This window comes from Eurypyga helias, unplaced genomic scaffold (genome assembly GCF_000690775.1).
Source record: "Eurypyga helias isolate BGI_N326 unplaced genomic scaffold, ASM69077v1 scaffold1893, whole genome shotgun sequence".
In the NCBI taxonomy this organism is placed as follows: Eukaryota; Metazoa; Chordata; class Aves; order Eurypygiformes; family Eurypygidae; genus Eurypyga; species Eurypyga helias.
Genome location: NW_010241756.1, coordinates 33992 through 47309, shown reverse-complemented (window position 1 = coordinate 47309; position 13318 = coordinate 33992). Strand labels below are relative to the sequence as shown.

At 40.9% G+C, this 13318-nt stretch overlaps 1 protein-coding gene across 1 annotated transcript in view; it reads left to right on the top strand.

Moving 5' to 3' along the window:
* LOC104507523 (thyroglobulin-like) overlaps nt 1–13318 on the top strand; it is a gene marked incomplete at its 5' end in the record, with an annotated part of 101615 nt that overhangs the window by 73619 nt on the left and 14678 nt on the right. Inside the window, 3 exons of the mRNA XM_010148841.1 lie at nt 2791–2955; nt 3698–3865; nt 10292–10473. Coding sequence (XP_010147143.1) covers nt 2791–2955; nt 3698–3865; nt 10292–10473 — 515 coding nt within the window. The remainder of the gene's footprint in view (nt 1–2790; nt 2956–3697; nt 3866–10291; nt 10474–13318) is intronic.

Sequence of the window (13318 nt, the reverse complement as noted above, 5' to 3'; positions counted from 1 at the left end):
GCATGTAGCTGTTATCCTCTGTGTCCTGAGCCTGCCTCTAATGTGGCTACAGCATTTAGGGAAGATTTCTTTTTAATGTGAAAACTGCAGGGTCAAAAAGGAAGAAATATAATTCTGGGCAGTCTCCAGCTCCTGCTCTCACTTATTTGTTCCTGAGTTTTTTTTGGTGAGGATGAGGAAACAATGAGCCTGAACTGTGATGTATATTTAAAAAAAGCAGAGAACTCATACAGTTTTGCTTGCCAAACTTTTGTGGTAAGGGGAACCTTGTTTCCAGAGCCTCAAATGTATTTTCAGATGCACCAGGGAAGGGAACATAATGCTATTGGCTTCCAAATAATGTTTGAATGATGTCCCAAGTTCCTCTATCACCGGCTTCCAGTCCCAATACAAATTAATCATGAATAACAGTAGTGGATACCACATCTTTCTCAAACGCCAAACACAAGACATGCTTCCTGAATGTGGATGTTATGAAAAAAGCAAACAGAGGAAGTGGCCATTACCATGGAAAATAGAAGAAAAGAAAAAAAAAGCAGAATAAAGAGCATCTAAACCTGTTCTAAGCACTCATGTAAAGAAGAGAAAATAGCCAGTGCTAGAGTAGGGCTCCAGAGAACTCTCCTCACCTTGCAAATGTACTTGCAGAAGTTTTGGGTTTTTCCCAAGCTCGACTTGCTGAGCTTGGACCATATCTAATGCTAGCCCATACACATCCAGTGCTGTGACAGGAAGATGTACCTGTCCAGAGGTTTAGCTCTCCCTCTGCAGAGAAGACTTTTGGGACACACTGTCCAGGACCTTTTGCAACTGTCATTTGACTGAGTACTTGACCCAAGAGCAGTTTGTACATATCTCAGAGACAGAGGAACTTTGCACAGCTTTTACAATTCCTGGGAGGAGATGTGTTCAAAATCAAACACACACTAGATGTTTTGCTTGGTCCCAATCCTTTTGGATTCTGTATGTCATCTGATCTCAGTACTCCTTCCCTACCAAACTTAGCCTTTAATAAGGCAACTTCAGAATTTCCAGCAAAACTGGCACTTTCAAAATTTGTGAAACTTTCAGAATTTGGGAAACAGAAGCCCTTGAATTTTTTATGGTTTGCTTTAGTTTTGAATGAATGCCATTTAGAGGTAATGGATACTTGTTAAAGCATACTGAGCACATTCAGATCTGATGTTGAAGAATGTATTTGCCAGATTAGTGGTTATCTACTATATTGTGTAATCCTAGATGTAAATTCTCTGCTATACCTGAGAGGCACATAATTTCTTGCTCCAAATGAAAAGAAACAAAGCTACTCTTCTGAGGGATGATGGGATGCTGTATTATCTTCTTCTTTAGTTCTTCTGCCCTCTTAAAACCAGACATAATGCTTCTAGTGCCCCAGGATTTACAATCTTACCTTTTTTCTTTCCTTACCTGTAACTATCTGCATCTTGGTCATTAAGCTAATAACAGTGCTTGTTTTCCAGATCCCTTAAAAAGGAAGAGAAACCTTTCAGGAAGGTAGTGGCACTGGAAATTCTACATAGAGTGAACTAAAATTACTGTCTCTACATCCAAACAATGACCTCTTTCTGGTTACTTTTGGAAACCGATTTCTTCAGTTGTGAGCAATGGTATCCTGTGAGGATCAATGGGCCTGCTTGTTTGAAATATAAAAAATATCCTGGGTGCTGGCCAGGGCTGCACAGAGTTCTTTGGACTCAAACATTTGAGACAATTTCAAATTAAGGATTTGCTGTTCAGTTTCTGTTTCCTTTTAACTTGCTCCTGGCTTCATGCTTTTTCAGGCTTGTAGTTATGCTTCAAGCAAATTCAAGAAGTAAGTTAATTGATTTAATATATCAGGGTCTTTCATATCATGCGTCTAAGGTTGAGGTTTTTTGGAAGACAGAAGCTAATCTTAGCAGTAAACTGATGTATATGTTTGGAAATTAGTCATCTGAACCATGTCAGAGCTATTCCAGCCTTTCTGTTTTAGGTCAGATCTTATCAGTTATGCTGTCTTCTCTGCATTTTCAATACGTAGTTTTCATGGTTACTCAATGGTATTGTACCATCTTTTCTTGGTAAGGACCTTTTCCATGCTGGCATAGCTGTAGGAAAGAAACAGAGTCTGGGATTGAGATTGGACTGTAGCCTGTGCTCTGATTTTGATGTGCTCTGGCTCTGGTTGTTCTTCTGCAGCTTAGTTTAGCCTTTTGTTCCTGCTACCACTGCTCATAGCTCTTCTAAACTCTCAGTGCTCCTAAGCTAGCCTAATGTTTCTAACCTAATTTTATTTACACCCAATATGAATAGTTAATGCCCATTTGGCCTTGTACCAGCATTGTCCTAAGACATAAATAGCTTTTCATGGATTCATTTTTATAAGATCATGCCTGATTTCAGTCCTTGTTTATCACAGTTAAGGAAATAAAACTCTATTTAGACTCATCGTGTAAGATGGGTTCTTCGTTCCCTGATGTGTCTCACAGTACCTTCTTTGTATGTGCTCCTTTCAGAATGTTTCTCCTTCCAGCAAAGTTTTCAGAAAGATTTGTGACTTGCTTACAGACATAACAGATACTTTTCAGACATCTTCCAGAATAATGATGGCAGAGCTGGAAACAGCCAAACCTATCCTTCTTCCCTTTGTTTTGGTCATTCAAACTTGCTTCTCATGATTTAAATACCGCTCTGAAACTGGGCAGATATTGCTTCTCAGCTTTTTTACCTGCACCGGTGTCCCACATGTTTTGACAGCATGTGTTGACTGATACTATCTTTCTTTTCCAGGGAGGTTCAGCTTTTTCTCCAGCATCCATTATTACTAAGAGGAGAGCACAGACCCAAGCAGAAGTCCTGGCTGAAGATGTGGGATGCCCTTCATCCACCAGTGAGGAAATTGTAGCCTGTCTCCGCCAGTTGCCTGCTCGTGTCCTCAATGATGCACAGACTAAGGTACAGCATATCAAAATAAATGCCATTGGATAGGAATCAAAAATTTTTTATTGACACAAAGCTGTGAGGAAGCTTAAAAAATAAGTTGGGCTGAACCCTTCTGAATGAGAAACTGGACTAGCTTTACTTTAACTAGTGATGCTAATGTACATGACATCCACTTCTGACTTGAATACTCACAGCTTGTGTCTTCTTTAGACAAATTCCTTTTACACTACCCTGAACATGTCTTCCAAAATTAATCTAAATATAGTTTTTACCTTCTTTCAGTCCCCTTTCATGTGCCCCTGAGTGTTTCTCTAGAGAAGAATCAAGTGTCTGTAGCTTTGGTAACTGCATTTTTGAAGAAAAGGAAGTGGGGAGGAATATCAATGCTCTGTCTCTTAAGTGGGAGACTTGTAAAAGCTTCATTATAAATGATTCTAGAGATGAATCCCTTACCCACAGATTAAAATACTCACTGGCAATACATTTTCCAATCAGGACCAGCATAGAGCAAATTCCTAATTTAAACCAATATTTTTATGGCTGTAAGACCACCAGTTCTCTTGGCCTATTCAGCTCTTCTACTGAGACTGTCGGCAAAAGAATTTCTTCCTGCCAGTGGTGAGTTTGCACTTACATTAACTCAACACTTGTTCACTTGAAGGGTATCAGCTCAGTTTTCGGAAGCATAAGCAAAATGGAAATGCTGAGGGTAAGCTAACTTAACTGCATTATTATTGCTTTTTTCCTAATCTAGCTCCTAGCTATAAGTGGTCCATTCCAGTACTGGGGTCCAGTGATGGATGGAATTTACCTTCGGGAACCTTTAGCTAAAGCCCTGCAGCGCCCTCAACTTCGGAAAGTAGATCTGCTTATTGGAAGTGCTCAGCAAGATGGGCTGATCAGCAGAGCTAAGGCAATTAAGGTAAGAAGACACTCACTGTTAAGGTATTACTTATTACTTATGGTATTACTATTACTATAATGATGACGGTAATCATACACAGCCAGAACCCATAAGATCCTCTTATTTTCTACAGTTTATGAATTATACACCATGTAAATATGCAAACACATTGTCCATCTCCAGCCAGTCCTGTTTAGGCTGATTAATGGCATTATTATATTTGTTGAATAACACTACTGGGGGAGATATGAAAAGGTAAAAGATCAGCAATGATTTAGCATGTATTAATATGCAGTAGCATATTTAATTGTCTCTGAAATCCTGTTTATATAGAAAGCTCAGTTATACATCACAGAGGAGAAAGAAAGTTGATAACTTGGTGATGAGGTTATGCACTGTGTAGCAGGGCTAAGTCAGTCTTTTCCATGCCAACCTTTTTTCTTTTTTTTGTGGCAACTTTTTTCTCTATTGACTTTAAGAAGTACATTTTCTTGTAAAGATAATTATGAATATGGACTAGCTGTGACTAAGAACAGCACTGACCTGATTTGTGGGTTAGGGTTTCAGGTCATAAACTGGTGAAATGAAAAAGAATTGTGTCCATACCGTACTTGGGACATGAAAGTCCTCAAAAGCATGAAGGTCTGCCCAGAGGGATTTTGTGTCCTCTTGTCAACCCTCTGGCACTGTCTGTTCTTGAGACAGCACATCAATCTCTTCCATTTCATTTGTTCTTCTCTACGACGGAGAACAGTAGCCAAATTAAATTAAATGTTACAACATGCTCAGATATACACTAAGAAATCAACAGGAGAATGTTAGAACAGAGATTATTTTGAGGGTTAATTAAGTGAACTGCAGGACTGTTGTCACCTTTCTGCAGCTGTGTGGATTTCATCTCTTAGGAGGCAGTGAAAGGTTAATCCCAGCTTCTCTTTGCTGATAGCCACTAACATATAGACCAAATTACTTCAGAATTAAGGGCAAAATTATTACTTTGAAAGAAGGCTATTTGACCCACTTGAAAAAAGTTGATATTGCTTGTTTAATCTCCATCGGAAATTTCCTGTTCTTATTTAATCCATCTTTCTCTTTTGGAATCAATTGAAAGGGGAAGTCAGGCATTGGAAATGGACTGTGTTGCTGGAGACCTGCAGATGATGATCCAGACCCTGTGAGACAGGAATAAACTTCAGTAACCTCATTACAAGTCATGTGATGAAGACTAGGAAGTGAAATTCTTTCCTTTACCACTATTTCCACATGTGACAGTTGTCTGCAAAAACAGAATTAAATTCCGTGATGTATTAGAAATTATGCAACAAATCATGATGTTAATGAAAGCCACAAATGCTAAAAGCCAGGTTGAAATGAAAAGGAAAAACGCTTGTAACTGAGAACTCAGCAGTAAAATGTTGCCTTTCCAAAAAGAAAATCTGGAATATCTTCTTTATTTAAAGGCTTGCAGAAAATAAGATTGGAAGCAGACTCAAAAACTTGGTGCAACTCAACTCTAAGAAATGGTCATATTTACCTCAACCTGGTTTAAAATCTCCTATTGCGGGAGATCCAATCCCCCTTGGCAAGAGGTAGCTATCTTTACTTAGAAGGATAGTTAACTTCTTTACTAGCTGTTATAATAGGTCCTACTTTACTTGGTGCTACTGCTGTAAGCCAGATTCCATCTCTGTTCCACAAAATTAATAATGTTCATGGGAGGTGGTTATATTTTGTTTTCTCTCTTTTGACTTCCTTAAGCTGTTTTTATGTTCTCAGCAAGAACTGATGGTTTTTTAAACACATTTTCCTCTATTTCTGTTTTCCTGTGTCTTCAGGTTTTTAGGGCTTGAGGGAATATGACTGTTTTTATCAGTCTATATTCCTGCCTTTGGATTGTTTTCTTTTCTTAAAGATGTGCTGCAAGGTTTAAGTTTCCCAATTTCTTCTTTGCCTGTGCAGTTAGTGTGTTAATTGCTGGGAAACTAACACTTCCTCCATCACTGAGCTATTTAAGAATATGCTTTTTTCAGGTCATCAAGAGCATTTCTACGTCACAGCCATGACCATGCATAGTTGCAATCCAAGTCAGACGATAAAGTCCTGAGTAGGCCACAGACATATTTAACTAGTGTCAGAAACTCGTGTGGGTGGTGGTTGTTACCGAGAAGTCTGTGCCCCGTTTCCTCTGTCATAATGTCATAGGGACTCTTTGATCTGTGCTAGCTGTCCTCTCCCCACAATAGACCTAGAAGAAGGATTTGAGACAACCCACACTGTATCCCACTCTTCTACTTTATTTGTTTTAAGGGCTCCCTTGACGTAGATCTGACTTGCATCTTCCTGGGAAAACCCAAAGCTGGTTTTACTAATATACTGAGAAAGGTGGGATAGCTTAGCTGGTGGTCAGAGTGCTGAACTGAAGTCAGGGAACCAAAGCATAATTCACAGTTCGCCCCTAGGTACAACCAGGTTATTTAATCTGTTCTACAAAGAGGGGACGAAACCTCTCTGGGTGAAAATCCATGTGGATGTGCTTCAACTCCATAGGGAGAAGAACCATGAATGTGTTTGGGTAGATAAATGGCACAGCTAAAACGTCATGTGGCAAGTGTATGGATTTGGCAAAGCCCTACGTTTCCATATACTTTAGGATGACTGATTTCAGTGCAGTCAGATGCAAAGAGTGGGAGACAGGAAAATTTAATCCCTGCTGACCTGTTCCACCAGTTCCTGGGAATAGCTGTGCTAGCAAATTCAGCCAAGGGTTTTCTCTATTAATCCTGGTCTTGCTCTATTAATATCTGTCCTGTAAATGATGAAGAGACACTTTTAGCCATATGGATGCAAGCAAGCTTGAGATATGATGCAAATCTTATCGCCTTAGACTGGAGTTGCATGCAGGTTTTATCAACTCTTAGTAGCCAAGTCTTAGGAGTGAGAGTAAAACCTCTAGGGTGCAACCAGAGCTGAGGGTGGTAAATCCAGTAGTCACCATGTTATTCGGTAGGAGCTTAGTGGCATGTGGTTGTGTTGGGTGTACTCTACTCCCACTGAAACACTGTGCTTATACCTGTTAAGACTTTTACTATTAAAAATGAAATAGAAAGACAGAAGGCACCACTTATGTGCTAGCAAAACATTTATGTTTGATTTGTTTACAATTAAAGGCTGAGGCCTCCCCATGGTGCTTGCAGGAGAGAGTACGCTGAATATTCATGCTCAATGTCTTCCCCATGGAAATGACCGTTTTATGGCATTTGCTTGAATGCTTATTCATGTGAACTGAGACAGATTTACCACTTTCTGGAGTACTTCGTACTCATCCCCAGTGCAGCCATCAGATGGTTGAAACTAAGTGAGAAACAAAGCAGAATTTGTTAAGGGAATGGCAAGTGGTGCCATAATGCACTATTATGTGGCATATCGAGTGGTTAAGCCTGAACCCATTAACTGCAATTCCCATGGCAGACCTTCAAGGATATTAGCTTTGAACAGTCATGGATTAGGGCAGCTGAGCAGAAACCTCTAAAAATATTGATTTCAATTCCCAACTGGGCAAAATTTTATCCCTGTACTATATGTGGTGCCCAGGTGGGAGGATCTAATGGTTCCCACTGGCATTAAATATACAGAGTCACTCATGCTGGTCTGTATCTGTGTTTGTCTGTATATAGGCATGTAAGTCACTTTGGCCTTGTTTGCATCCTCCGTATGTTCTGTGCATACTATGTAATCTCCACAATACAAGGTCGTTAACTTTCTTTTTAGTTGGAAGACTAAGGTTGCACTTTAAGTGTTTCCCTTCCTTTTCTTTCTTTCCTTAGTACAAATCTAGTTGGTTGGGGTGAAAAGTCTCAAAATATCCTACAAATGCCATTTCAGTTTTCATCTCTGCCTCTTGAGTCCTCTTTTATCTGACTCAACACATCTCAAGGACTGCACTCTATTATCAATGGTTGCTGAGAAAAGTCACCAGAGGTTTTGGGGTATTTTGAAGATCACAGAAACTAGTACATAGGAACAGTAAAAACCTTAGACTGACCGCACTGAGTCAGATCAAAGGCTTATTTAGCACAGAATGCTGATTTCAGCAGTGACTAAGAGTGGATGGTTGCAAGAATAGGGTAAGCAAGTCTGATAATTCTGTTAAATGCTCTCCAAACACCTAGCACCTTGCATTTAAGGGACTTCCTAGCCTGTATTGGTCTTCCCATAATTAAAAACCATCGACTGATTCTATTACATTGTTTCAATTCAAAAAGTTTTTAATGAAAATTTACCTTCACCAATTTTGGCATCTGCAAACCCATGGACAAGGAGTTCGTCAGCTTAACCATGCATTATGATGTTCCATCTCCTCTTTGGTTTTCAACTGTAATGTTTTTTTGATGCTTGGTAGTTGATGAGGCAGTGGAGGATCAGTTCCTAGGGTACATAATCAATACCCTAAGGTTTTTTTTCTCTTTCTTTTTTTCCTTTCTGTTTTAAGTTATCCATTACAGGTGTAGAATAAAGTAACAAATGCCTTAAAAACAAAACAAAAAACAACACCAACCAAACAATAAAATAAAAGCATTGCATGAAAGTTGCTTTGTACAGGATGCTTTACACATAAGAGCTTGGTCCCTGCATTGACACAGAAAAACATCTGTTCTTATCCATATCTGCTAGCCAAATCCACCAGCTCTAGTCACCAAACAAGAGATTCCTAATTAGACAGCAGCAATGCTTCTGCTGATAAGCAGGGACCTGAACTGATGTCTGCTGAAGCTGATGGTAAGATTGCTTTTGAATTAGTGAATCTGCAGTTAAGTCTTCAGCAATAATTTCTGTTTCTTGCAGAAAAATATACGTGTCCTTGCTGTATTTAAACTGAATGATTTTGCAGGCAAGTGTGCTATGCAGTTTCCTGTGTGGCATTTTTGCACATGAAGTGATGTGTCATGTGTGAGTTGGAGATCATTTTCGAAATAAGCTGTATTACTAAAACTGGCACCACATGACTCTCTTCATGTTGCATGGGCCAAAATCTAGCAAAAGCAGAATTTATTACAAATAAAATGAATATTGCCAAGATCTTTTTGCACCTTAGGAAATTTGGTGGAGTTTTGAAATCTCTTGTAAAATCACTTAATGAAAATCCACAAAACGTTAGATTGTGTCCGAAAGGACAGTCCTCGGCCTCAGTAGACGGAGACTAATTTTCCATCTTTCATTTCTGTGAATCTGTTGAAAAGTAATTATTCCCTTTGTACTTTCTGTATAGGGTTGTGGAAAGACCTAGCTGCATGATAAAAACCAGCTGCAGGTCATCAAAATAATATGTTTAGTAAAGGATCTATGGTTACTGGACTGGGCAGACACCGGCCTATTTTGCATCAGACTGACTGCCCAGAATAATATAGGTGGTTTATTAGATCTTTTTTGCTGGAGTTCTTAGACCAAGTTTCATCCAGCATGCACCTGCAAGGTACCCTCTTTAGAAAAGACTTGGTCCACAAAAAGATTCAGCTCTGTTTCTAAGCTTGAAATAAATTATTTAAAAAAAAAAAAAGTCTGAATTGGTAACATAAAAAAACTTCTTCAAAGAAGGATGTGGTGAAATCTCCCAGCAGTCTTTAGCTTTGTTAAAAATAGGGTTGGGTAAGCAGTTTGTCATGGAAGATGGTCCCCCTGCTATCAGTAATTCCTGCAGTGACGTGGGCACTCTGCTCTGGGGAAGATACCTTTATGTCAGGAATGGTTTCAGACCACAGATCTCAGGAAAAGGGCATTTCAAGGTAGAACTCTCTAAAAGGTCCTAGGGGTTATGAAGTTTGAAGATCGTGGCTGCTACTTTCATTGGGGTTTGGAGGAGTGGGATGTCTCTTCCAGGGCTAAGGCAGGTAGTAGTCCAGAAAGGACCTAAATACAGGCCTTAGGGCAGCCACATTTCTTTGTAGGTGTTTACAGAAGAGGCAGAGTAATACAGCCATGAAACTGCCACTTTTAGCACATGAAATGGCTATATGATGTGTTTGCTTTTTGGACTCTTCAAAGGAAAAAAGCAATATCTCCCTCTCTCCCCTTTAAATTTCCTGCAGGGAGCTCATCAGAAAGACAGCATTGGGCACGCTTACACTGCAGGACTGTCCTTGTGGACTGTTTACCTGGGAGCCAGCTGGGTTTCTGTAGTGTTACAGCTACATCTGCACAGTACTGTACCTGTGATTTGGACTTATCAGCCTAGGGAATCAGTCCTATAGTATGTATTGGAAGCCAATACAGCTAGATGACAGTCTTTGGAAAGCATAAGTAGGACTGTCCCATACTTCTTCCCCTAGGAATCAGAGATCACAGCAGAGAGGACTCGTTCCAGCAGAGGGAGATCTGAGCCCATATCCTTCCATTAAAAGATATCCTTTGGTTTTGTTTGTAAATTCCCTGTGTGCATTTTGTTCTCAGAAATTTGAAGAAAGTCAAGGAAGAGTCAACAGTAAAACAGCCTTTTATCAAGCTCTGCAGAATTCTCTAGGAGGAGAAGACTCCAACTCATTCATTGAAGATGCAGCTACATGGTATTACTCCCTTGAACACTCAACCGATGATTATTCCTCATTTTCCAGGGCTTTGGAAAATGCTACCCGGTAAGAAACTCATCCTATTACAACTGGGGTTAAGCAAGGTTTGATTTTCTTATCTCAAGTGTGCATTTATATTCTGAATAAACCAAGAAATTTTTCTGCAAATGGAGGGAAAATGGGGAATATACTTTCATTTTCTATGAGTTTTCCAGTGTCCTTGGTAAACAGAAATTGTACTGACTTTTATGCCTTGTGAAAAGTTTGAATTGTCTTTCCTGAACTGCATATTGGATGCAGACTACTAATGCTTCTTTGTGTATTCTTTCATGTCAGAGATGTCTTGATTGTTTGCACACTCTTCATCAACTATTTCTTGAATCCTCTCATCCTTGTACCAGTAGAACTAACAGACTGGCTTTTATTCACAAACAGTCACCTCATTATACAGTTAGATAGTTTTCCTATTTTTTTCCAAATTTGGAGAGTGGTCAAGTTTGAAAGCTTTGATTTCAGCGATTACATTAATTTTTCTATTATCAAACCTGCAAAATATATTTGCTCACAATGTCCGGCTTTCTACAGGTGAGTATCCTGTGTAAAATGGTGAAGCATTTGTGAATGTTCAGAGAAGTGGCTCCCAAGCCCATTCTGTGCATTGCTAATCTCCATTTTACCTATGGCAGAAGAATCCCCTTAATCTTATTCATATATTTCCTTGACAATTATGTATATTTATGCCAGGGTATAGTGATTGTAAACGTTACCCAATATCAGGTAATAGGATGCATCTGTAGGAAGTCTTCTTGCAGAGGTGAAAGGAGAACACACAATATTTGACTCTTGCCTTGTTTGATCCATCAGGACACGCCATAGATTCACAGTGCCTCTCAGCCTCTTCCAAAGGAGATAGTGATGAAATGTCAGCAGATGAATAAGCAACTTATCTCCAGTATATACAGTCCCATAATTTGCATTGAAACTTTGCAGGCAGATACCATGGGGAGGTGGAAGTTGAGCAGTGGGCCATGTTCACACCACCTAGTATATATGCATAACATTGACCCTTAATTGGGTATGGCATCAGGGTCCATCAGTTCTGGATAACAGTCAGTTTGAAGGGTTCATTGCTCTGCTGAAGCAGGACTCCACAGTACTGATGAGACCTGTGGTAGGCCTCAGAGACTGGCAGATGTCTTCAACTTGGGTGACATGGTGGTTTGGTCTGCAGAGGAGTCTCTAGATTCTGCTCTCTCCCCCATGGGCAGTCAGTTTGCTTTAGCCAGTTACAGATCGTGAGCTGTGGCGGGGTGGGCCTGTTTTTCTGAAAGGAGGCAAACTGAGGGGAAATCTCCTTACCCTCTTCTTCCTGCCTTCGTGCAAACTCGGGAGCTGAATGTTTAAATGGAACAGATAATTTTCCCTATTTCTGTCTGCCTCATGAGCAGATTTGTTATGAAAACTCTTTATATTTCTAAGGTGATGTGTTTTATAAATTGGTGGTTTGAGTCCTAGTGTGCTCGTCCAAGCTGTTTCGCCTCTGTACTGAACCGAGACATCATAGCTACAGGCTCCTGGTATCTGATCTCTCAGTGTTACAGCTGTCCCACTGTGAGCCTCTCAATGAGACCTTGGAGACAAGATTTTCCTTACAGTAAGTCTTAGTCCTCCGTCAGAATTGCAGAGCATTGCTCCAGGGGAGTCTCAGGGAGCAGGAGATGAACAAGAGCCAAGATTCACTTGGAAACATCTGACCCAAGACCGGAGTGACCAAATCTGTTTGGAGAAGGTTTCTGGGTGGTCCAGGTGTGCTGGTGCACTGAGGTCACGTAGTAAACAAGCCAGAAGCCTGTGGGTTGAGCTTTGTGCCATTTGTTGAGTCTTGCACTGTGCTGCATTTGCCTGCCTCACAGCCTATCCCAGGGACAGGCCACCCATCCCCGTGGCATCTGGGGCCACTGCATGTGGCATACCTGGAAGTGCTGTGGTTCATAGGCATAATAGCCAAAACTCATCTTTACTGCCTTTCCATCACCACCATTATCCATGGGGCTATAACACTTCAGTCAGATCATTAAGATTTTAAGCCATAATAAACGACTGGAGGACTTCAATTTAAATCCGTGTTCCAACCCAGAGGTACATCCATAAGGAGCTGTTATAGCACAGTTCTGTTGCATTTGGAGTGAGTCCAGAGGAGGCCACAGAGATGCTCCAGGGGCTGGAGCACCTCTGCTATGATGAAAGGCTGAGAGAGTTGGGCTTGTTCAGCCTGGAGAAGAGAAGGCTCCGGGGAGACCTTATTGCAGCCTTCCAGTACCTGAAGGGGCTACAAGGAAGCTGGGGGGGGACTTTTTACAAGGGTCTGTAGTGACAAGACAAGGAGTAACGGGTTTAAATTGAAAGTGGGGAGGTTTAGGTTAGATAGCAGGAAGAAGTTCTTCAGAGAGAGGGTGGGGAGGCACTGGAAGAGGTTGCCCAGAGAAGCTGTGGATGCCCCATCCCTGGAAGTGTTCAAGGCCAGGCTGGAGGAGGCTTTGAGCAACCTGGTCTAGTGGAAGGTGTCCCTGCTGATGGCAGGGGGGTTGGAACTAGATGATCTTTGAGGTCACTGCCAATCCAAACCATTCTATGATTCGGTGATTTGGTCACCCACGGGCTCAGCATGTTGCAGACACTGACTTTGCGAAGCCAGGACAGCTAGCACACACCACTTGCTTGCAGCAGGAGTGCAGTACCCAAATATCTCCTTCTCATCCTGCAAGTGCCCCTCAGCAGCCTCATGGGTGTAGGGATCGCCTGCTTCTTTACGGTGTGCAGCAGGTGACTTGGCTAAGGAAAGGAAGTGAATGGCCTAAAGAGTCACCGTGAGCAAGCAGAAGGATGAGTAGTGAAACCAGGTAAACACTTA